Genomic DNA, 25,652 nt, shown 5'->3' with positions numbered 1-25,652 from the left:
ACTTGGCTTGCTAGGAATTCTGTTCATCGACCTGCATATTCTCTGTCTCCAAGAAGATAACCAAGAACGCACTACCTATGTCTATCTAAAAAAGACATATCTAATATATAGTAAATGATCTAACTCATTGATATGTGCTATATATATGTACCCGTATGAACATATGCATTTATGTAAGTATATATGGAGAGAGACATAACCTGTCCTTGATTTAGAGATACCTAAATACATACACATACATAAATACATTATGTATGTATATAAGTATGTATACACATATATGTATGTATTTATAATACATATACATAAATAGGTGTGAACATATGTCAGTGGATGTTTATATACAGGAGTAAAAATATTAATTGGGAATGTTCTTTCTCACTTTAACGTACTACTCATTTCGGAAACTTTTTATACAGAGTAAAGCCAACTCCAAAGAGCTATCCTGGTCTTATATGTGTTATCAAAGAAACTAGAATCTGGACCTTAAAGTACCCTTTCCAATTGCAGAAGAAATGAACAGAAATTAATCAAAAAATTGAAAATGCTTTTCTTAAGAAACAAAGAGTTACACACATACACTAACCCTTCACGAAAATGCAGGAAGGAAGCATACTGTGCAAACTCTGAAGCCAAAATCTTGGCCCCACAAACGTCATCAGGAATTGGTCAATTTTAGGTTTTATATTTGTCACTGAGCATTTTATCTCAGTGTTTCCCCAACATTATCTCGTCCCGGATAAAATGAAGACTGCATGTGGTATTGTTGAGCCCACTGCCTGAAAAGTCGTGGATGCCTGAAATGCAGAAGGAAATCAATATCTATCCCAGTGGAGCTTATAGTATCCCTGGGAAGATCCAGCTCAGGGCACACTGAAGCCCTGTCTCACAGTGATGACACAGTTGCACCGTTATACTACCAGTTTTTCTGAAATGAGTGTGAGGCTCTGTGTAGAGACAACTGCTGCTCCAACTTTCACTGTGTGGTTGTCAGACACCCTTACTCCCAGCTACTCCCGCTGCCATCACTATGCCTCTTCTACTGCAAGAAGCCCAAGGTATGCAGTATGTACTTCAAGAGGCTTTGTTGTTTCAGGAATGAGAAAATTACACTTGAAAAGGTTATGCTCCCCTGTTTTGTAGTTACTGGTCAGATTTGGCAGATTCTGACATTAGCTTCCTGCTGTTCATCCCAGGAGGCAGAAGGGGCGATATGGTCACATGCACACCCAAAATCTTTAGTACAGTTGCAGAATGTGACTTTTTTCTCACTATTCTCTGATCTTTCTCTCTCAGAAAAGCAGTGTGTGGAATATCTAGGGTATCCTGGCTACCAAAAGGAGCCTGCCTGCCACATGAAGCAGGTTTTCTGGTTTAGCTACCTTGCTGAGGGATGAGCTATACTAGCTGTATGGCTTCTAGCTCTCAAGCTGCCTTGATATTAGTATTCCTACACAGAAGACCTAGCTCTGGGCATTTCATTAGGTTTTTCTGGGAATTCAGCAAGTATTCTGAATATTTTTGTACAAGCTACACAATTTGCTTGGAAGCAGTTTGTTTTTTAGAGGCTATTCCCAGAAAACAATGAAAAGAAATAGTTAGATTGCATTTTAATACAGGTGTCTGATAGCCTAATGTTAATCCATATTTTCAGTGTGGTCATTCCAATACTTAAAAATCATACTCACTTTACCCTGAATATAGCTAAATTAACTGAAATTGCTTGAATCTCCATTAAAGCAAAGCACTGGAGTCTGAAGCTTTCTATTAACAAAGGAGCACTTACCTGTAATCATAGTTAGAGCTGATAGACTTGCTAAGGCTGGGATATCAAGGTTAAGGCTCTTTAAGTTTAAGGAAAAGTCTTTAATAGAGTCGAGCCACTCCCCAAATCCACGAAGGCACTGAAGTCTATGAAGCACAAGTCCATTGCAGAATACAAACTTATCCTCAGCAGTATCAGACCTCAAATAAAAACAATTGAAAAAATTATAAATGCGTCTTCTACTTTACAGCAAAGTGCATAACCAGTATTGAAGCGTCTGTCATTTAAAATCCAAGGCATATTATCCTGAGACATATGTGGGCATTCACGTTTGACAATGTGCTTCTCCCTTGGGGCCAAAGTACAACAAACAAGCTTCTATGATTGCTTACTTCGTAGAGTTATAAGCCTGAGGTTAGCTGTAGCATGTGGTGTAGACTGTCTAATTAGTTAAGATTTTGGTCCTGCCCAAAGGCATAAACAGAGAAGACATTTTACATTAAATACTGTATGTTTGAACCAAAGGAATACTGAGTGCATTTTGAAATACAAAACTAATAAAAAGAGAGATTCTGCAACTCTCGGCATTTATGTAGTATCATCTGCATTTTTCAGATTGTAAAAATTGATAAGGAAAAAACAATGGAAAATGCATGCAACAATGCACCACAATACACATAACAGCTTAAACTGTTTTATATGAAAACCCGTGTGTAAGAGAGAAATTACAGCCAAGTTCTCCTCTCCTTCCCCTCCCCATTGCCAATATCCCCGTTAAAGAACACATGCAAAGGTCATTTTCAACCTAAAGAAACAAGGGCATAATTCAAATCACCAGTTTGCAATTTTGCCAGTCCCCGAGAGTGTTTTCGGGCAAAGTGTCTTAACTAGTGCTACAGTGACAAATAGCTTCTCGCTCTACTAAATGACTTGGCATTAAGAATTAAAACAATCTGAACAAGATTTTAAATCATCTTCAACTCTTTCAAAAGGGACAAAGATGTGCATGTGTAAAAGAATGGGGAAAAGAAAAAAGCTTTCACACTGAAGGTGCTTTTCTATAGTCCATGCTTATGAGTATGAAGCAGACTTGCTCAAATAGTATCTGAGGATCAATTTTGACTACTATGTAAAAAGAATATGGGGGAGGTCAAATAAAATGAGGCACATTAGCGAGACCTATGCTTTCTTCTTAAATCACCTTATTGGGTTTTTCTGCAGTGTAAAACAATTTAAACACACTTTGGAGGCAACATGCTGATTTTTTTGTGCTTTTTTGGTACAATTGACCCTGTTCAAAGATAGTGCCATATTTATTCCTTAAAAATATTTAAATGGATGATTTTTCACATCATCTTAAGAGGAAATGAAATAAATAGTTACCTGATGGAGAGTCTTAGTACAAACAGCTCCAAAAAAGCTGATTCTATGAGTAATGTCTGATCTTCTTTTGGGAGGTCAGTAAATCCTGGGATTTTTTCTGCCCAGCCTCTAGTTATGTCAATGGAGGCAGTCAGAAGATTATAGAATTGTTGTACATGTTCTGCATCTGTGCCTGCAGCAGCCTGATCAGTGGAACAGTACTAAAATGAAAGCCACAGAAAGCAACGTTATATGCATTTAAGGGCATTCTGTGAAACATACAGCATTATTTGCCCGACAACATTTCCTTCTGTGGCAAAGCTGGTATTATTAACAAAGACATAAAAAGTAGGTCTACATCTATCTACTTATTTGGCTACCTTCAGGCATTTTGCTATTCAAATATATATTGAAAAATATTTCCATGTGTATAGAAGTATTTTCAAATTTCTAACTAAAATATAGCATCACGTTTTAAAAGTACCTACATGCTATTAGTAAACAGAAATAAAAACCTGGTGGGTAGGATAATTTGCGTCACAGTAGAAGAGGAACACTATTTGGCTTACTACAATTTAAACAGTTTTCCCATTGATGAATTTGTCTCAGTATGTCAAAAATGCAGATTTCTTCCAAAACCTCTCAAAGTGCATTTTATCTGACAGTGATAGAGACACATAGGATAAATCATGTTTTATCTGACACATGCAGCATTGCTTCATTTGAATACAGAATTGGTTCAAAGTAAACCAGCTGCTCCATATCACCTCTTTTCCTTCAAATTGAAGCATTTGAGGTTCAGCAGAACCTGTTATCCTGCTTATGTGGCCATAACTCTTCCAGGCTACCATTTGACAGCCTCAGCTTGTTCAACTTCCCTGTGACACTCTGACAGTTCCCTCCCCACTATCTCCTACTTAGTCATCAGTGGATCCCTGTCACCCCTGTGACACTGCTCTCCTCTCTCTTGGCAGAAAATACTAGAGCTTCCGTGGCTTAGTCTGATTCTGTGCTTGGAAAGCACTGCTGGTTTTCTGAGCAGGTACTGAATAGTGTGGCATTTATTCTAACAACATCCTCACCATAAGACATCTGGTGGGTTATTTCTGGGAGAGACTTCATACCCACTCTCTCACAGGGACTCAGCCAAAGAAAGGTTAGGGTAGTCTCCATGGCTAAAAGTGTGCACACCCTTTGGAAACAATGCAGTTAGGTCTTGAATCTATCAGCCTTAAGGTCACTCTAGCAACTCCCCAAGCCAGAGTAGAAGCAGAAAGATGCACAGTCCTTTCCCAATCAGTAACAGTGGGCTGGCAGCCTGGGAGGACATTATTATAGCCATGCCACTTGGGCTGCAGATATCACCCAAGTTGCTAACTGCAACCCAAAAGTCACCTCTGTGCAGGACAGAGAGTGGGGGGCAGCAAGCACAACGTCTTGGGTAGCTGTCCTGTTCTCTGCCTCTCCAAGCTGGAGCTGGTTGTTGTTGGCAGGTGAGGGATGAAGGACACAGTGTCAGAGTTGCTGACTGATGGGAGAACCACAGCAATCCTAGAGACCTCTCACCGTATCTGGGGCACCAGTACAAGTCCTTAATGACTCTGTTTTGCTTACCCAGCACTAACAGCACGAGTTTCTCAGGGTAAGCTCCAGCTCACATGCCTAGTCAGCTAGTGAAACACGTGCAATCCTTCTTCTAAAGTACATGTGGAGATAAATTCTGCCCCAGCTACTCCAAAGGATTCTGTGACAGTGAGGCAGGTAAAGGGCACAATACAGAGAATATAGGGAGCAGTGGTAGAAAAATCTGTATGCTGCATCTTTTATATGTTCAGTGCCCCACCTGATTGGAGCATTTGTGGGTGCTCAAGCAGCATGAACCAACTACTCCTGGCCTGGACCGCAGCAAGATGCACTGAGATAATTAGTGGGTAGAAAAAGATAGTTTGATTTTTCAGAGACTATGCATGTTCTGGGCCCTCTTAAAGTGAAGCTGCAGAGCAAGCCTCGACAGCGTTCATTTTGACTCTGAGAGATACATTTTGCTGTGCAGGACTGACCTACGACTCCTTCTTTCTACACAGGGAAACCAAACAGGCTGATGGAAACTCCCGCCTCACCTTAGCAGTACACCTCATGTACTGCTAAGGCAACACACATTCTTGATCCTTTGAGCAGTAAAGAGGAAGGAAAAGGAAAGGAAAAGAAAAAAAGTACTGCCCATTGTGAATGGGTTCATTCTAAATATAACTCATCACAACTCAGCACAATTACGCCAGGTGTTAATTTGTTCCTAATAGTTATAAAACATTCCTTTAGCAAAAGTGAGGCAAAGTTTTAACATTTTCTAGTGAAGCTGAATGCTGCATTATGTCGCTTAACTGTGAATGCTACAGTATAGTATGCCCCACATAGGGCTCTGAATTAAATGAAATTCATCTAAAAAAATCATAACCTGCACTTGTGATTATAGTCTAGCCATGAGAGCTATTTTAGAAGAAAGGTAAAAAATGATATGGAATTGCATAATTTTTAGCTGCTGCAATATGTCACCACTCACTACAAAGAGTTAGCACTTACAAAGAATAGTTAAAATAAAATATTATTTACTTGTAACAGGCTTATGAAGATATAAGTAACCATGAACAATATGTATGGTTCAGTTTTATGCACCAAAATCTGTGGGCTTTTTTCATGATTATTTCACTGAGAAGAGGTGATATTTGACCTAACTTGTGACCAAGACAGCTGGTAAGCCTGCCCTTGGTCAGGAGGCAAAAGTACGGAAGGGGTACTATCTGCATTTCTAAACCTGCCCTGTGCAAATTGGAGGCAAACGGGGAGAAAGCCAGAAGACAAAGCTCTGCCTCACTCCCTTCCTCAGAGCTCCTCTGGGAATTAAATGAAATCCGACTGTTTCTTAAGGAGGGGGTCGCATGTGTAGCAAGCAAGATTAACTTGTATGTTGTATCTAAAGAAATTTGAAAAGCCCAATGTTGGGAAGCCCAGTAGCACAACCTAGCTCTACCCGTTGCCTGCTTTCATCAGTCCTTCATCGATGGCTACAGCTGCAAAAGCCTAACAATAACTCCTCTGCACAGAGGAGAAGCTCTGCTCATTTTTCCAAAAGCCAAGATACGTGTTTAATTTTGTGGCTGGGGAATGGGGGATTATTGCCGGAATGCTTCACCCCCCCTCTGAAAAGGCAACATTTCTACTTAATCTGGTGTCTATTCTCCATGAATAAGGACAGCAAAATATAGGGTCAGTTTCTCATCTCACTTACTTAAAAGTGTGAACTCAGGGAATTGTACTAGTAAACAGGCGTGAGACTGGACTACGGCCCTTGGCAATTGCCTTTTGAAATCAAGTACCTAAATATACTACTGCTCTGGACTGGTAAGTTAAAACCAGTGCTGAGATGAAAAGCAGCCATGTTCTGAACAGAATTGCTTCCAATATGTTTTGGTGAAATTTTGTAGCTTATGTAATTTAGGTTTTGGGTTGGGTTTTTTTTTGGTTTTTCGTGTGTGTATGTGTGTGTGGGTTTTCTGGGAGGGAAGGGATAGACATTTCCCTCCAAAACATTTATCAATATTTTTAAGACAGTCAACACACTACAGCTTGTAAACATGAAGACCATGCTAAACATTAAGGTCATATCTGCAGAAGTGTCAGGACTGATTCCAAAGCCAGGTTTCCAGATCTGCCTATTTGTGGCGCTCAGCAAGGTCACAGCCTAACTGAACATGCCATAAGTTAGTCTTCACAGGTACACAATTACTCTTCAAAGGATTTTTTTAGCATTGCAATGTGTTTATGGCATGTCTTATTTAATTAATCTTGTTTTTTTACACAGCACTTGTTAAGATTTCTCCTAACTTTTCAAAATAAGCATAAGGGTTTATGAAAAATGTAAGAATCTATTAATTTCTTGTAGAATATTTTGGTGTTTTCAGTATCACTGGGCATAACAGACTATTATATATTTTATTGTAAAGAAAAACTTAGATATTAATATGTTCTAACAGACAATCATACTTAATCTTTTAGATACCAAGACTAAATTAATATACTGTCAATCATATGCTTCCTGTAATGTCCAACAGAATTGTTCAGCAATTGAATCTATGGGCTGTTTTCATTAAAAGAGGAATAATTACTGCAGGATAAAGAAAAAAGTCACACAGAAATACATAGTTTTCTTTTCAGTTTTTTGTAAATGTAAAAGAACCTTATATCAATAACTAAATAAAAACCTAAGGTTAGATACTGCTTTCATGGCTTGGGTTAATATATGTCTGCAATTCTGTGGAACCCAGTAGATTTCTGTCAAAGAGCACAGCTTGTCACACATCTTAGTATTAGCAGAATGACCCCCGAGACATTCTGGGTCAGTTAAGGTACATGGAAATTTGGCTAATGCATTCTACCCCTAGAAGGCTGTCAGATGTTGAACAGTTAGATTCTTAATAATAACTTAAAAAATTATATGATTTAATACCTACATATTAGCTTGAAGGAGATATATTACAGCATGCTTAAAATTACTAAATTATATATTTAAGTATAGTCTAAAATAGAATAATGCAATTTTTATATATTGCAATCAAATATGTTTTAGGATTAAATATTACTTAGCAACAAGTGATAAATGGTCAATGTATATATTGCCTGAGTATAGCTGCTATTTTTTACAGTCTCAGATGTAATCATATTTCATTAAGGGGAAAGAATTTGATCTTATTTTTCCTTAGCACTGTTTTTTTCTTTTCTTATATCGATGTGCCTAAAAAAAGTATTTAACAAGCCATTTCAATGTCCTGTATTTTAATAACCATAGAACATTTTTATCAGCTTTCAGAATATTCCATGAATATTTAAATGGTGACTATGATACATTAAAAAACAAGGGTAAATAAATATACAGACTCTGGTAAAGTTTTGCTGAGATACTTTTTCAGAATTTTGATTTTAAAAGGTATTTTTTTAAAAATGTGAATTTAACTGAAGAAATATTCATGCTGGGATATCCAAAGCCAATCCTGGTCCCATTTAAATAATAGCAAAATTCATATTGATTTCAGTAGAAATGGTCTTATTCATCCAGGTCCAATCCATTGCGCAGCACTTATATCTGCATATTAGGGAAATACTACTAAATTTTAGGCTTCAGAACCTGGAAGTTCGGATATTGGACATATGAGTACTTCTCCTGAGTTTGGTAGGTTAATCAATCTCATCGCTAGTGTTTTGGCACAGGCTTTTTGCAACAAGAATGCTCTATTTATCCACGTATTTTTGCTTTCACTCACCCATCAAATATACTGCATATGATTTTGTGATTGAGATCCTCACAGTGAACAGTTACTAACACTAATTTCTACTGCACTTCCTTTCCTCTCATTGTCCACCTGTCACAAAAAGACAATGACTGGCTGGACCAATATCTACCCTTGTCCAAATTTCACACTTAAGTTAATTTTAGCAAAAAACAGCCGGCAAGTAGAAATGCAGTTCACAAATAATTTCTAAGCGGAAAGCAAACAGTGAAGGAAAAGTGAGACATACTCTTGAATAGTCAAGCTCCCTGGGCGTGGAGTCGGTTAAAGCTCGTACGAGGGCATTCATCATGCTGATGGGAGGAGAAGGTGGGGAGGGCTGGGAGGGTTCTTGCTGTAAGGGGCTCTTTGGTTTGGAAGGCAGCCGACCTCTTCTCCCTTTCAGGCTGTCAGTACGGACAACTAGGGGGAGAAAAACCCAAGAGAATCAGTTGTGAAAATACCAGCAAACAATGGATCAGAATGAACACCCTGCTTTTTTTATGGTAGCCAGCACAGCAAAAATAAGGGTGTTCTCCAGTTTTAGCACATGCTCTTGATGCCTTCAATTGCAAAGGAACACAAATGACACCAAAACTGTGTCAGACCTATGACCATAAGCAGCAATGTAGCTGCTTACTGAAAGCCCAGCTGTGTTCCTGGTGTCCGTGCTTTGCTTGCAGCACGTCTGTGTGCCCGTATATGTGTGCCCATGACATTCCACTGCTGAAAGAAACCTGAATGTTAAACATAAATTTTAGTGTTCCCACTACAAGTGTCCTTTTTAAATGGCAGAGTCGTTCATTCAAAGTAATTTTAGTTTTCTTGAAGCATTTGAATACAGTCACGCTATACAGCTTACATTATCCATGTCAGTATTTGCAATGGGACTGCTCACACAATATTACTCACATACTTAAATATTTGCAGAATTTGGACTAATGAGTTGATCCTGTTTCCATTTAAATTAATTGCAAATTTACAATCAGCTTATGGGAATGAAACAAGATCCTATGTCAAAATACACACAATCCAGTGCAGCCCCCAGTGAGATAACAGGGGGAAGCCAATAGCATTATCGAGCAGCATCCAAAGTTAATAAAGGAGACATTTTGGCCAGTGTCAAATTATCCTCTTGTGACCTTGCTGTTCTTGAACTCTGAGGTCTATAGTCTAAATATGATAATAAGGGTGAAAAGCAGAAAATCAATATAATATTACATATAGGCATATTTGGGGTAAGTTATGAATCCCAGTACTGCTGAATTCATTGTAAAGACATCCATGTTGACATGTGCACGCAGACACACACACACCCCCCCCGATTCATTAAACATAATATTTCAGTTTCTGGGATGATACTAGCCATAGTCCTTACCTTCTTTAACCATGCCGACACTGAGACACTTCTGAAATCGGCAGTATTGGCATCTGTTACGACGTCTCTTGTCCACTGGACAGTTTTTATTTGCCAGACAAACATATTTTGCATTTTTCTGAACTGTTCTCTGTGAAAATGCAACACAAGTATAGTAAACTGATTGTTTCTTGAGCAACTTAGAAACTGACAAAATGTGTTTTAATTACAACATGAAAAGTGACAGTGCAATTCATATAATTAGATAAAATTAATTTCCTAACACACTAGCCTGCAGGAAAAACAATTTTATTAGTGTTAGCTGCTGACAATGAAAATCATCTAGGATTGTTCTGAAGCAAGTCTCTGGAGACAGGCAACTTTGAATGATAAAATCATATCTGAAATTACCAGGTCATCACATCTACCTTTGGGGATTAGATTATCTCCGCTTTTAATATCCCTTTGGGAACAATTTTCTACTTGGTTCATTCCCTTGATTATTGCTGACCTTATTAAAATAAAATCAAAATGATCTGCAATGTACTTCTCTTGCTATCACTATTGTTAGTCAAATACCACAATAACTGGTTTGGTTAGCCATTAAAATCATCAGGGAGAAAAATAAAAATACCAGAAACCCCTACAAAATATGTTTAGCTAAATATTCTGGGAAAGCTAGCCTGACCTGGGGGAAAAAAAACAGACAGAATTATTGTGTAGTTATGTACATTTAATTAACTCTAAAATGATCTTGAAAAATATAGAATAAATTCAAAATATGTAAAAACCTGGTAAGCTTTGGAAGAATATAACAAATGTTGATGCAAAAATGTATTGTGTTTCCACACTTAAAATCAGATATAATAAATAACAATAATCAATAAATAACATCAAAAAAGACATTAACAAGAAAGACAACAGGAACAAATTTATCAACTCAACATTCAGTATTAAATTTTCATTCAATATTAAATTAATGCAAAATACATAAATTTCATAATTTGTGTTCATTATCAAATAACAGCCCCAATGTACTAAATATAAGAGACACAGCAAATATTGTTCATTGTGATTTGGAGCTGAAAACAGTTTAATTTTGCAGAATAAGCTCTAGATACTGTTACAAATCAAGGATATGCTATTAATTTCCACAGTGGCAGGTTTGGGCTCATAAGAGCTGCTATTTCCAGGTTATTTGTGTTCTCTCTTCTAGTTATATTTAAATAACAAATCAGTTTTATAGGAGATGTGTATGTTACCACTTGTCAAAGGATTATTATTAAGTAACATGGCCAGCTCCACCTACAATAATAAAACAAATATTGTAAACCCTCCCCACAAATATTTTGGGACTGGTTTTTTTCCCCTGTTGTATCTTTTACCACAAGAGGGGCATGACTGATATCTTAGCAGGAAGGAATGTACCAAATCAAACCCAAATGTATCAAATCTTAAACCTGCTGCCCAGAACCATTCTACCAAAAGTCTATCCCAAGCCCTTCACTTAAGCCATTTTTGAAAATACTGGTGGAATCTGAGCTCAGATTGCTGAATGGAAATTACAAAGCACCCAAATCTAGGAGCAAAAGAGTGCATTCAACTCCTAAAAATGTAAGCACAAAGTTTCTACTGAGAAACTGCTTTAAGTTATTTGTGTTGCTATTCAGCTGCAAAGCTGCCTTCGTTGCAGAGCAGGCACCAGGACTCTGTGTGGTGCTTAGTCACTGCTCTGCAATCAGCTTTCCACTGGTGAGGGCTCACTGGGCTCCTGAACTGAAGGGTAACAACGAGGCAGCAACCAAATGCAACTAGAAGTGCTTGGGTTTGTCCCATGTGTAAAACCAGTTTCTTCCTGGTGCTGACCCACCCTGCAGCCCTCCTCACCCCAACTGCCCCAGGGCAACAAAGGGCACTGCTGCCATCACCTAAAACATCCGGTGGACTCTACGCTTTCAGGGTTTCTTTTCTCACTGAAAAACAACGTTTAATTGGACTGGGTGAGTGAGTAAAACCCAGGTTGAATGTACTTCAGGTAGTTTCATTACAGAATAAAAGCGGTTTATAGCTCAGACAGGGGCGACCCGTGCTCTGTTGAAGGATGCTGCCAGGCCAGAGATATGGTTTGCCCAGCTCACTGCCATGTCCTTTTCTCGGCTAAAACTGGCTAATCCTTTTATCCTACAGAGAGCTTGCTTTGGCCTTTTTCAAAAACTTTGGGGGGGTGACCATTCCACCCTGCTGGGGGGCCTGAGTTTTAACACACAGTGCCCCTGAACCACCAGGTCAGGACCAGGAGCATGCAGGGGCAGGTGGGGAGGGAAGTGAGTTGGGGGGAAGTGGGAGGGGAGTGAACGGCGGAACTCTCACCTTGAAAAAGCCCTTGCAGCCCTCGCATGTCCGCACCCCGTAGTGCTGGCAGGCGGCATTATCTCCACAGACAGCGCAGGTGCCTTCCCCAGACGAAGAGCTCCTGCTGGGTGGAGACGGGAGGCCACTGCTGCCACTTCCGCTGCTCTCACCCATCAGGCTGGAGGTGGCTGCGTTGAGGCCGAGCGGTGAGAAGGCTAAGGAGGCTGGTCTTTTGGCCAGGTGGAGCCCGTAGGAATGGCCCTCCATGGGAGCCTGGCTGGCAGTGGGTCTGTCAGAGCCCAGGGGCAGGCTCAGGGAGGCAGGGTCATAGCACATGTGGGCGGCCGCAGACGGAGTGTGCGGAGGCGAGTGCTTGAAGTGGAACAGAGGGAAGCGTGGAGGCACGGTCTTCATGGGAGTGGCGTCCATCAGGTGGCCAGGAGGCAGGCAGGTCTGCGTGGGCTGCAGCGGAGGTTCGTCCCACAGGCTCTGGTGAGCGGGGAAGCCGGGTGTGGTGGGAGTGGAGGGTGGAGATTGCTTGAAGTACATGGAAGTGCTGGGCATCCCCTCATCTGTGGATGGGGGCAGTGAGGGCTGGTATGGGGACAGCCGGGTGTCTTCCATCTTTATGAGGGGCCTCTGGCCAGAGGAGGCAGATTGCATTTGGTAGAGGCAGGAAGGCTTGAGCTCATAGCTGCCAGAATAACCCTCCATAAAGGTGCTGAAGCTGGGAAGGGAGGTGGTGGCAGTGGCAGTGATTTCAGTACTGCTCAGGTCCATGGTCAGCTTGGCATAGTCAGGGTTCATGATGTCTGAGCTGTACTCCGAGCCATACGCGTAGGTCTGAGATGCATAATTTGAACCGGGTGGTGAAGGACTATACTGCGCTTGCACACAGGGCATATCTGCAAGGGCAAAGGGGGACGTTAACAACAAGCCCAGAGCACCAAAGCCATGGCCTGGGCCCTCACCAACTTGTTTCCTAGAAGTTCTCCCACAATTCCGAGCTCAGTTAAGATATCCAGCTCCCATTCTCACCTGGACAGAGGGCATGTAAATTAGCCTCGAGCCTTTGCATTTCAACAAGAAATATGCATCAGGGATCGACTAAGCATTAGGTATTAGGGAGCCTGCTCTCATCCGGTCACAGGAGAAACTCAATTTTATACCAGTGTCAGTGAGAGAAGAATCCATCTCAAGCTGCCCTACATCTGCTGCTTAATACACATAGGTGTCAATGAGAATTAGATAAGCAAAATGAAGAGTTTATGACTCTAAATCTATCTCAGTATGTGTGCAATCATGCTGTAAAATTTTCGTGAAGGGTAAATGAGATTATCAAATGCATAATATTAAAAATTATATTTATTTTAAAAGAAGAAGCATCTGTAGCGCATATCAGAGGAATTACTCAAATCACAGGGTTTGCTACTCCCAACTTGCAAGGATCAATTTTGCTTACTCAACTCTGGGCCTTTGAAGAATATTTCTGGTCAGTTAATAATTGAAGGTTGCTGTCTAATTAGTAGTTTTAAGGCTTATCCATAGTAGAATGTTCTCCTTAAAAAAGCGGGAAGTACAACGTATCCTTAAATTTGCAAAAATGTAAGATAAAATGTATGTGGTATTGCTGTTTTTATGGGAAAGCAAGATTGAGGCCACTAATAGAGTTGTTTTTATCCATTAGTCATAAAAGTTAATGCGGTTCACTGATAGCTGGGATGGTTGAAGCAGCACAGTGCCTGGCTATAAAGATCTGATTGTTTTTTTCTTTTACATTTCCTACTGGTCTGCTATTTCATTTGCTGGTCACAGGAAATAATGGACCCAGTTCTGCAATTCATTGAGGTTTGCCTGACTAAACACTGTGAGATTCAATAATTTCAACCCAAATTAAAAGTGTGTTGTGTATTTTGGTTCCAAAGCAGAGGAATAAAATGCGTCAATTAGTATAAATTTTCTCACAAAGAGAAAAGTAAATATGGATAAAATGTATATCAAAATTAAGTGCAGTTCATCTCTTCTTAATCATGGTAATTTATATTCCAAAAGTACTTGAGAAGTAATTCATGCTAAAAAAAACAACAAACCTGCCTTGAAAATAATGAGGTTTTCCTCATTATTTTAAGAACTCCTTTCACTTACAATTTTAAAATATTCACTTGAGTCTGGCATGCAGGAATCCAAATAATTTGTGTTAAATCAACTCTTAATTCTTTCCTGCCCATTTTGCAGATAAACATATTTAAACTAAGTACCAGATTTCAATTATCATGCTGTCACAAACCATCTAGATCTTTCTTCTTCTCAAGAAAACATTAAAAAATGAGAAAAAAATGTTGCTGTTTCCTGAATTAAGACCTTCCTGCTCATAAATCCAAAAGCTTGAAGAAAAAAGCCAGACGACCCCTTCCCAAGCCTTGCCTCCCAACGTTATTTATATATTATTCTACTGTTCTCTTTTTTTCCCTATCAATTTCTGTCCATGCCATTCCACGCACACACATTTCCTGGCAAGTCCTATCACTATCATTTGTTAGTTTAAGGACCGTCTGTTAAAACATAGTGATTAGTGCTTAATCAAATAAAAAGGGAAAGAAATTCTTTCCACACCCCTCCACTAAAAACTGACTGAGGAACACAACTGAGTGAGTGGACAGACAATGTGACAAGTGGACATGTGGATTCACGGCTTTATGAAGGAATAAGGCTTTTTTGCTAGCTCACAAAGTGAGCAGGAGTTCAGGGAAACAGATCATTATGCCTTTTTTCCCTGTATTTTTCTGAGCATAACAGGGTTATGTCACTGAATTCTGTGCAAAGTGGAGTGAAAAAACAGAAGTCTAACACAAGTCTGGTCTGAGGACTGAAAAAAATATTCCTAACCTAAAGGTCTGGTCTCTCCTGGCTCTGTGGGACTCCTCCTACCTCACTCTTTGCCAGCGCACTTGACTAATTCTAACCCCTACTTTTCCACTTAGGGCAGCAGCAAATAACCTGGGTTTTTTATCTTCTTTATCCAACAATACTAAAAAAAGAGAGAAAAAGCCCCACGAGAGGTGCACTGAACAGCAACCTGTCATCAAAGCCCAAATGAATGGGTAAAAGAATCGGGATAGGGACACTGGGAGCTATTAACACACTATTCTGCTATCTTTTCGAGAACTTGAGGTAAGGGGTGCCCAGTTTAACGCCAGGCAAGCTGGGCTCCTCAAAAGGACACTAGCACTCCCACCCATCTTCCCCTTAAATCTGGCATGTCTTTGGCGGGGGGCTTGCAACCCCCGCGTGCCCAGGCACGGCATCGCCAAAAGCGCTGTGCCGAAAGGCAGGCTCTTCCTTCATCCTTTTGGGATTTAAACGCCCCGCGACGTCGGGGTCCTATGATGCCAGAGAGACTTGGGAAGGGTAGGGGCCTCGGCAGGAGCTCTCGCAACCCCTCCCTTCTCTCCATCCTCCCTCTCCTTCCCCGGGTCGGCAGCTTACCTGGCGGGTATCTTGCGCGCTGAATGGTGGGGCTGGAGGTGCGGACGGAGGCGGCGGCGGACGGCGGCGGCGGCGGGGTGGGTGCCGGCTGGGACCTCTCTGCGGGGGCGGGCCCGGGGCCTGGCCTGGGCGGGGGGCGCTCTTCCGACCCGGGCTCTGTCCGCCGGCGGCGGGGAGACAAGGCACAGTCAGGGGGTGGCGGAGCCCAGGGGGTTAGAGGGGCGCCCCCCCGCCTCCCCCCCGGCGAGGCGCCCCGGGGGGACACGGGGGAACTTCCCCCGCGCTCGCACGGCAACCCCCCACCTCGCCCCGCGGGTGGGAAGGGGGAGCTGGACCGTGAGCGCGTTCCTGCCGGCTCCCGCTCCCTCATCACACAAAAGGCAGAGAGCACCGGGCTGGGACAACGGAGTCGGCAGTTTGTTCTCCGAGCGAGGAGCCTGGGGAAGGCAAGAGGACAACCCGGGGCGGAGTGACTACAACAAGCGGGGCATCATCCCCGAGCGTCCACTTTCCCGCGAGAACTTTCTCTTGTTGGGGGGCAGGGACCGGGTGTGGAAGCAGGCTGGAAGTTTCTATTCAAGGTACCGGCCAGACGTGGTTACCCTGACATCCCGGCTATCCACGGTGTCTCCGGGCTCCGCTCCTCCATCGCGGGCGCGGGGGCGGGAGCGCAGCCCCGCCGCCTACTCCCGACCCTCTGGATCCTGCGAGCTCGGCCGGGGCTCCGCGGCAGCACGAGAGATGCGCGGCCGCGCCGGCCCCTGCCTACGGGAGCCGCTCCCCGGCGACTCTCTCTCTCTCCTAGTCTTTCTCTTGCCTTCCCCGCGCCCCTCGCCTTTGAACCCCCGCCAGCTCCCGGGATGTTAAGTGCCTGTCAGCTCATCCCTTTTTCTCCCGAGGGTTTTGTTCCCTCCCGAGCTCCTGCGAGGCGGCTTCCCGCTCGGCGCGGAGCGCCCTAGGGCTCCTCTGCCCCCCCTGAGCCGCCGGTTACCTAGAGACACTCGCTGCGCTTTTAACCACGCAGCACCCCTCCGGGCTGCCGCCGCTCGAGCCAGGAGCGCAGGGCCGTAAGGGCTGTAAATTACGAGGAAATAACTACCCTTGTCAAAGCTCTTTTCTTCCTCCATGCACTTTACATTCAGCCCCGAGTGACACCCCTCCCCACCCTGTAATACGAGGAGGAAACCGTGAAATACTCCATTGTGATTGTGACTTCTTCAGGCGAGTTTCGAAACCTTCATTTACCCGGGAGGGACTGCGGAGGGGGAAGCTCCATTCAATTAAAAAGTTTCGAGCTCGATTTCCACCGCCGGTTAGCTGGCGATTTTTTTTTTTTTTTTTTTTTTCATGGGGGAGGGATCGCCCCGAGCCGCACGGTCACTCCAGCAAATATCCACGAGATCGGGTGAGATTCACCTCCGAAGAAACCGTCTGGTCTGGTTTAGTCCATTGTTTTTTATTGGGGCTTGACTCCAGCGTACAACGGTCTCCACGGAGGAGAGAAAAATAGGACGAAGAATGTAATCGAGTGAAGCGGCTTGGATAAAAGTTAGCGATTCATTCTCAAACTTTTTTTTTCTTGGAGAAAAAAATCCTATCCAAACACACCAGACTCCCCACATAAAACAGCGTTTTCCGCCCTTTCCCTGGGAAATATCCTCGCACGGAATCCATCGTATCCAAAAACTGCGAGTTAAGTAACAGCGTTTTTAAGTAGCCGCGCTAAGGTGAGCCGCATCTCCGCCCGGGACAGAGTATCGCGATAATGCTGCCCTGATAACCGTCCCCCGACATAATATCACAACCCAGCGCCCGCGCTTTGTCGCCTCTTTCCAAGACTGAAACTTCTTTCGCAGCTATTAAGGCGAGAAGGCAAAGGCGAGAAGCGCCGCTGGGGCAGGGAGCGGGGCAGCGGCGGCGGAGCCCAGCCTCCCCGCACGGTGCCGCCCGTGCTGGGGCACCGCGGTCCCTCGTTACCGCTCCTGACCTCCGAAGGGAAAAATGTACATTTCCTAGGAGCAGATGCCCGGCAGACGTGCCGAGCAAACATCCCAACTCATTTCAATAAAATATGTCACATTCCAGCAATTACCTCTTGGGCGAGCTCTTCGGGCTGCCGAGGGGGGCTGCTGACTCCCAAAGTGCGATATGCTCAACCTGCCCCGCCGTCCCCATTAGACAGCTGAACTTGTGCAAACAGAACCACCTATTTCCCAAGCGCGGCTAAAGGAAAGAGACAAATTGCTGCCATTCATCACCGGCGCTGTAAACTCCCCGCCGCCGCCGGCAGCATCATTTCCATGACAACAACTAGCAGAAATACCCTAGTACCACCGGCTCCGGCTCCCGCTCCTCTCAACCACAGCCCTCCCGTTTCCGAGGGGCAGCGGTGCCCCGGGCACGACGGGAGTTGCCGAGCCGGCAGGGAGTCTCGGAAGTCGAGCGACAAATGAGCATCCACGGGGAGGATGGGGGACGTGGGGGGGGAAGGTGAGGGAAAAGTTTCAGCGAGAGCCCGGCACGGCAGCGCGTCGGCTTGAGCCGCATCGCCCGCCGCCGGCATCTCCCCAGCATCTATCTACCCCGGCGGCACAACTTTCACGGAGTGGGGACACGCCGCGTTGTCCCTCTCCCGTAGCCGCTCCCGCTCACTCGCATACGTACTCGGTTGCTGTGGAGGTTCCGTCTTTACATCTAGTTTGTAGGTGCCCGCTTCCTTAAAGGCGCGTGTAGGCGCTGTCCAGCGGCAGGACCCGAGACACAAAATCCCTCAGACTCCCGGTAGCTGCAGGTCCGGAGGGTGCGTTATCCCGAGGCATGGAAAAGGATTGCAAAAGCCTGAGGAGCCAGGAGCCCGTCCCCGGGCGGAGGGAGGGAGTGAACAGGCGGGCGGGCGAGGGATGCCGAGCGGCCGCCGCCGCCGCCGCCGCGATGTGCCTTTGTGTGTGTGTGCGGCGGGAGCCGGGCCGGGACCTGTGCCCGTGTCCCGGTGCGAGTGCCCCGAGGTGCGCGTGTGCCTGCGCCGGAGAGAGGGGACGGAGGCGCCTCTCTGCGCTGCTCTCCCGCTCCCTCTCTCTGAACGTCATTTATGTGAGAGGAGCCCTAGCGGCCTCTCCATAGAGCGGCTGGAATGCGAAACGTCAATAGTGACGCCATGGGAGCCTGACGCTACTGACCCCCCCCCGCCCCAGTGTGTGCGCCGCGCTCCCGCCGCACCGCGCCGAGCCCTGCACAGCCGCGCACAGCCGCGCCGAGGTGCGGAGCCGCCGGCAGAGCTGCCGGCAGCGGGACGGGGTTAGCCGGCCGGCCGGCCGGCCGCCTCGGGGCCGGCAGCCTGCCACAGCCTGGCGAGTCGCTCCGAAGTCAAATATTAATAATAATAATAATTATTATTATTGTTGTTGTTATTATTATGATAATGACAATAACAACGTTAATATATCTTTACTGAAGTGGCTCAAATGAGAAGAGCTTTGCTTGGTTACTTAGTTGCTGTTTCAGTATGAATTATTAAAGGTTTCTTTCACTTTTTTTTCACTTTTTACCTTTTTGCGTTTTTTTTTTACTTTTTTACTTTTTTTTTCTTACTTTCTTTCCGCCTATTTTTCCCACTTCTACCATTTTTTTTTCCTTTTCGCCCCCCTTCTTTTCTTTTCTTTCGAAACTTTCCAGTGCGCAGGAGCAAGGAGCAGGTTGCGGGGAGGTGCCGCTCACAGAGCGGTCACTCGTGCGAGCGGCCCTGAGAGCGTCCGGGCTCCCCCCCGTGTGTGCCTGTGTCTGTCAGTCTGTGTACCTGTGTCTGTCAGTCTGTGTACCTGTGTCTGTCAGTCTGTGTACCTGTGTCCGTGTGCCTGTCCGGGGCACCGGGCTTGGGGCGGATGGGCCGCCCGCCGCCTTGCCCGGTGCCGTGTTTACATCCGCTGCCGGCAGCCGGGATGGCCGCGGCTGTCACCGGCCAGTGCCGGCAGCCGGCCAGTGCCGCGGCGGTGCCTCGCACGGAGGGGCTCCGCCAGGCGAGCTGTCTCGACGGACGGGGGCCGGGGGCGGGCGAGGCGCCCGCCGCCCCGAGGAGGAGCGACCGGCGGCGGCACTTTCGCTTTGCCTCTCCATGCACCGGCCCGCCACCGGCACAGCCGCGGAGCCCGGGAGGCGAAGCTGGGGCTCGCACAGCACTCGGCGGACGCCGCGGACCCGCGGTCGCGTCCGAGACCGGGATCCTCTTCCCGAGGCGGTGCTCGCCGTCCCCTCGCGGGCGCCGGGGCGTCCCCCCCTCCCTCCCTGCCTGCCGGCGATGCCGGCGGCGCTGCCAGGCCCCGCTCCCCCCGCGGGGGATCCCGCCGGGCTCCCCGCGCGGCCGCGCTCCCCCTGCAGCCGCCGCCGGCCCCCGGCGGGGCCCGGCCCGCGCGCCCACGTCACCACCCTCGTGCCGCCGCCGCGGCCAATCCACGCACAGGACGCGGCGGGCCCCGCACGGCGGGGCGGGGCGCGGCGGGGCTGACGCACGGCGGCCGCGTCATTGACGCAAGCGGCGCTGCTAAATTTAGCGCCGCCGGGCCCCGCGCGGGGCGCTCGGGATCGCGCGCGGGGGAGGGGGCGGGGCCACGGCCCATTGAGTGGCGGCGGCGGCGGCGGCGGGCGGGTGCACGGGGCTATTTTTGGCACACACAACCCCCCCCAACTCTCCCCCTCCTTCCCGGGTTGTGATCCGGCCAAACCAAATATAGATGCGGGCGGGTATTTATAGCGCCGGCGAGTCCCATTGTCGTGGGGCCACGCCCCCGCCCGGCTTCCTCTGCGCAGGGGGTGGAGTGCGGGGAAGAGCACGGGGGGGATCCCGACAAGCACCCGAACACCCCTCTGGCAGCTCCTCCGGAGAGGAAAAGCCGCTGTAGGACGCTGTCGGAGGCCGTCTCACCCGACTCTCCCCCCTAAAAAAGGCGTGTCGGGCCGCGTTTGGCGGCTGGGCTTCCCCTCCGCATGGCCTGCTCGGGACGATTACCTCGGTGCAGCGTGCTGTTATCCCATCCCATCGCATCCCATCCCCATCCCATCCCTGCCTGCCCCACCCGGCCAACCACTGTCGACATTCCCGAGCCGCGGCCAAGCGCCCGCTGCGCTGGAGCAGCGGGGGGCTGGAGGGTGAGGGGTGGAGGGTGGCGGAGGAGCTGGAGGCAGGAGCACCCCCCCGCCGGCGGTGTTTCCGCGGCGGGGATGCCCCGCTCGGCCGGCCGTGGCGGGGATACCCCCTGCCTGACGCAACGGAGCGGAGCAGGGGCGGCGGCGGGCACGGCGCATAGCGCCGCGGTGACCTCATGGCAGGAGCGGCGCTGGTTGGGAGTCCTCCCCCCGCCCCCCCTCCAAACCAGCCCTCCCTCCCCTCCCTCTTGTTGAGTAAGCGCCGGGAGAAGCGAAAATGCCATGACGGGCCGGTGCGCTCATCCTCGGTGCTGACATGCCGCGACAAGGGAGATTCCCTTTGATGCCGCTGCCGGCGTGGGCGGCTGAGGGCAAGGGAAGGGAGAGAGAGAGAGGGTGGCACTTTCCGCCCACCGCTCACCCCGGGCACCGGCCCTGATAAAAATACTCCGCTTTCCATGCTGTCATTTCTCCTTTGCATCTCAGCCTCTCTGCTGGGAAAGGGACTCCGCGGAGCGCCTCTGCCCTCCGGGGCCACTCACCCCCCTCCAAGCGGGCTACCCCCAGGAGGATTAAAGCCCCACCGTCATCCTGAAACTCGCAGCTCCTCACTGAGAGCGCGTGCGAGAACAAAACGTCGGTGCCAGGTCGACGGTCCTAGAAACAGTATTGCCTCCCCCCTCCTGCTTTTCCTCCCCCGAGCACTCCGTTCAACTTCGCAGCTTCCTCGAGCTGTTCCTGTCTCCCACGACGTGAAAATATCGTCATGCGAGAAGGCTAAAAAAAAACCCCAGCCAACAAAACCCACTCCAAACCCAAAACCGGTGGCAAGAGTGTTTTGAAAGCCTTTAAAATAATCTTCGAGGCGCTATTTAAAGAACTGCTACACAGGAAACGGGATATTTGGAGAAAATGATTAGAAAGTGGCGTTGAGAGCGCTACGCGCTTCGGGGAGATGCGAGTGTTGCGCAGGGAGCCGGGTGCTCAGCGGCAGCGGCGCTCAGCCAGGCAGCAGTTCCCTCTGGGGAGAGCACGGTCTGCTGTCCTGCAGTTGTTTGTGACGCAAGAGGTCACTCACTATATGCCGTGCGCTTCCCAAGCGGCGAAGAGGAAGTTCTTCATGCAAGGAACTCCCAATTATTAAGCATAAACACCGAGGCGGAGGGAGAGATAAGGGGCCAGGAACAACACAGGGCAAATTGTCTAACTGATGCGTACACAGCTTGATTCGCTGATTCGCTGGAGGCGATGGTGCAGGAGTGAGGGCCAGCGGATGTCGCTCCCGGGGCTTACTGGATAACTCAGGATAATAAAACAAAGCACTGCAACAAGGGGGGGAAGCCTGCTGCAATGTGAAGGAGGCCTTTGGAGAAATAAAGCTCCGGGAAGTGGGGAAGATTGTCAAGTGACATTTGGTGGGTGCTGCCAGAGCTGGGGAGACTGATGGTTACACAGGGGCACTGGGAGCAGACAGTGTGGAGAGGCTGAGGGGTTTCAGTGCCCACCCATGCATTTGCATTTATGGCCAACTAACTTGATGACAACTCCTTATCAGAATTTGCAGCTGGCTTCCCCAAGACCAGAACTTGTACAGTCCAGGCCAGTCTTTAGGCTGCAAATTTCTGGGGTCAAGGCAATGAAAATGTCACTGGTTTTAGGCTTTTACCACAGGATACCCAAGTCAAAAAATGCAATCCAGAAATCCTGATCAGCTGCCGTCTATCTGAAGGCCCCTAAATTGGACAGTGATAGGACATGGGGGAATGGCCTTAAGCTGCAGAAGGGCAGGTTGAGATTAGAAGAAATTCTTTACTGTGAAGATGCCAAGGCACTGGAATAGGTTGCCCAGAGAGATTGTGAACTCCCCATCCCTGAAGATATTTGAGACTAGGCTGAATGGGGCTTTGAGCAACCTGGTCTAGTGGAAGGTTTCCTGCCTATGACACAGGGGTTGGAACTAGATGATCTTTAGGGTCCCTTCCAACCCAAATCATTCTGTGATAGATTCAGTAGTGCCACAAAAATAACACCTAGTCTAACCTCCTATGCAAAGAGTATCCCCTGGGGGTTTTCTTTATAAAATTTTCTATCTTCCTCCAGGATGTAGAAACCAACCGTTCCTCTGCCTAAATGCCACCTTCTAGGAAAAACCCAAAAGAGGAATCAGTTGGTGCATCCAAATTACACAATAGCTCAGTAGTTTGAGCACTTGCACAGAAAATAGAACATCCATTCACATAGTTTGTCTGGGGCAGGGGGTGAGGGTTGGGGATGGGGAAACTCAACCTACATTCCCCACCTCCCAGGAGATTGCTGTAGTCCCTGCATCATTCTGGGTGGTATCTCACCCACCTGTTTGAAGTGGTGAAGCCACTTTCAGGTTTGTGTGCAAGCACTGTAGTCTAGTGCTTCAGGCTGTCTGCTGGGATGGAGGAGATCTGCCTATCCATTCCTTCTCCAAGTATGGCTTGTGTTGTTTCATATTACACACCTATAGTATAAAAATACTATCATGGCCTTAAGCGAACTTTCTTGCCTGACTGAGCACAATTTCTATGTAAAAGCTCCTTTTCCCCTCCATACCTTCCTAGGCAACCAATAACTTGGTGATGAGGCCATTCTCTCACATAAAGGTTAACGTGGATATGAGTCTCCTAAAGGGGAGAAAGGAGCTGAATCACAGTTCTTCTGTTTTCTAGGAAGTGGTGTAACTGAAAAAGCTACAGAGCCAACAGAAGATAGTACCCACCTCCTCCCAGGTCTGTCTTTGAAAAAGCTCACAGGTGAGCATCTTCAAGGTAGGGTTCTAATACTCTGAGATTTCCTGCAGTCCTAAACTATGTATCCTTGCTCCAGAGGGTGGGATTTGGGATATAGCCCGTACCAACTTGTTGCAGTAAGTCTGTTTTGTATCCTTTTCTCACCCTGCAAGCATGTGAAGAGTTAGGTGATTAATTTGGATTTCTGAATTTGTGGGGATGGGACACTATAAAATACACTGCAGTTTTTAAGCTGGTCATCCTAAAACATCATTGGATTTAGGTCTGAGTCAGAATCCTGCCCTTCAGAGGAAAATTCAGAAAATAAATGTAACAGTTTCTGGCGCTGATCGGGGCGATTAAAGTCTTGAAAACAGGACGTGATCCTGGTCAAAATGACACTTAGCTGAGTTTGATAGCCCAGAACAGCAGCTCTGCCTCAGCTGCCTTACGTGGTTAGGCCAGCAAGTTTCTAGATGTGAGGTAGCGTGCTACAACAGGTTGTCAGGACACCCAGTTTATCACTGCTGTGTTTCCAAACTGAAAGAGGAACTTATTCCACCTCCTTTGCTTGAAAGTTGTCCTTGTCAAATAGAGGTCATGATGGGGAAGAGGAGAAGGTATATCTTAGCCCACCCCTTGCCAAAACTGAGTCGTAGTCTTGACTAAATTAAGTCTCAATCTAATCTAGCCTGCTGTCACACTTTTACAGTCAAAAAGTTTATCTTTTCTTTTCACAACTAGTTGAAGAAATGGTCGTGTGGTTTACGCTCAGATTTTCCAAATGACTATAACTGGATTGAGGCCATGCATTGGAAATTTTTGCCTCAAAGGAAGAAATTTTGAGAAAGATTCAAATGATTCAAACCCAGTCTTTTATGAATGTTAGAAATATGCACAGTATGCTTTGTTCACAATAGCTCTGTTTTCCCAGACAGAAGCTCCACCAACTGGTGGAATTGCCCTGGAATTCTGCAATACCACAGATGGGGAGGCTTGAATATTCCTGGACTGACTCAGCCTGTTCACTTTGCCTGGCTTGTAAGACAATAGACGATTCTTTCTTGCTTGTCGAGATCCAAAATTAAAAGTAAAGGAGGTCACATATGAACAAATAGAACAATTGCCTGTTAGACAAACCCATAGACTGAACTGTGATCATATTAAGCAGAGGGGCTGTTGAGAGCATAATTCCTGCTGCCTACGTAAGAGCTGATTAGGAATGGGAGAAGCCAGGACCAGACAAGGTTCAGACATGCAAGCATAGCAGATTTTTAAACAAGGAGATGAAGGAGCATTCAGAGGGATCTTAAATTAAGTACATTAATTATGTAATAATGAAGCAGCTTTAAACTGGATTTATAATGGATACAAAAGAACTGCATTTTGCATTGGCCTTGATACTTTCAAAGGGACAATCTTACTTGATTGTGCTCACTTAAAGAAAAATTAGAGAGGGGAAGAAAATAAAAAAAGCTCAAGCTCATCTTACCCTAGGCAAATATCTCAAAGACTGTAATGTTTATTACAGAGAGATGGATTTTAAAAAAGGATCAAGGCCATGGGATGGTTTATAATATTTTAAAAATATCATAAAATTATATAAGTTAATAATTAGTTAATATTTTTAATAAAAACTAACATTTCCCCCTCCATCTTTTAAGTAGTAAAATAATGGCAATTAATAAAATAATAGCAATTATCATTATTATTTTGTAATTTATTTTTATGGCTTCCTTTTGAGCCCTTAATTTCTAAATTTAATTCTTGACTGGATTGAGAATCTTTATTCCTCAGAAGGAGTCTCTTTACTTACCACATGGAGTACTACACAAACACAACTGTAAAGAAAATAATAATTTAGATCAGATAATAATTTAGGCTTGTTCTGCAGGCATTGCCTTTTTGGCAGACCTTCTGTTTGTGCTGACAAAGGATAGCTCCTCAAAAACATCAACTTGTTATTTATTTACTTTTCCTAATATCTTTCTGTGAGCAGAACCTTTTCAATTTCATCTGCTTTTTATTACTTTGTCTTTCTGGTTACCCTGTTTGTTTTGCTCCTAATGATCTCCAAATCATTTACCTATGTCACCAAGCAATGCATTTCATTT

At 46.1% G+C, this 25,652-nt stretch overlaps 1 protein-coding gene and 1 long non-coding RNA gene across 2 annotated transcripts in view; one reads left to right on the top strand and one right to left on the bottom strand.

Moving 5' to 3' along the window:
* The window catches only part of NR4A3 (nuclear receptor subfamily 4 group A member 3), a 29,610-nt gene extending 10,918 nt beyond the window's left edge, over window positions 1-18,692 (bottom strand). The window contains exons 1-7 of the mRNA XM_027643883.1: window positions 18,308-18,692; window positions 15,644-15,799; window positions 12,176-13,062; window positions 9,827-9,956; window positions 8,699-8,871; window positions 3,149-3,348; window positions 1,787-1,965 (exon numbers count right to left, since the gene is read on the bottom strand). Of these exons, the coding sequence (XP_027499684.1) occupies window positions 1,787-1,965; window positions 3,149-3,348; window positions 8,699-8,871; window positions 9,827-9,956; window positions 12,176-13,060 (1,567 nt within the window). The 5' untranslated portion in view covers window positions 13,061-13,062; window positions 15,644-15,799; window positions 18,308-18,692. The remainder of the gene's footprint in view (window positions 1-1,786; window positions 1,966-3,148; window positions 3,349-8,698; window positions 8,872-9,826; window positions 9,957-12,175; window positions 13,063-15,643; window positions 15,800-18,307) is intronic.
* A 3,144-nt stretch (window positions 18,693-21,836) lies between these two features.
* Window positions 21,837-24,711, top strand: LOC113947454. Its single transcript, XR_003527729.1, has 3 exons — window positions 21,837-22,194; window positions 23,479-23,562; window positions 24,473-24,711. It is a non-coding gene; the product is annotated as an uncharacterized LOC113947454 (long non-coding RNA).
* The last annotated feature ends 941 nt before the right edge of the window (window positions 24,712-25,652 follow it).

The sequence above is a fragment of the Corapipo altera genome, unplaced genomic scaffold, assembly GCF_003945725.1.
Source record: "Corapipo altera isolate COAL_440 unplaced genomic scaffold, ASM394572v1 24b, whole genome shotgun sequence".
NCBI classification, from domain to species: Eukaryota; Metazoa; Chordata; class Aves; order Passeriformes; family Pipridae; genus Corapipo; species Corapipo altera.
This window is presented reverse-complemented; position numbering and strand designations above follow the sequence as displayed.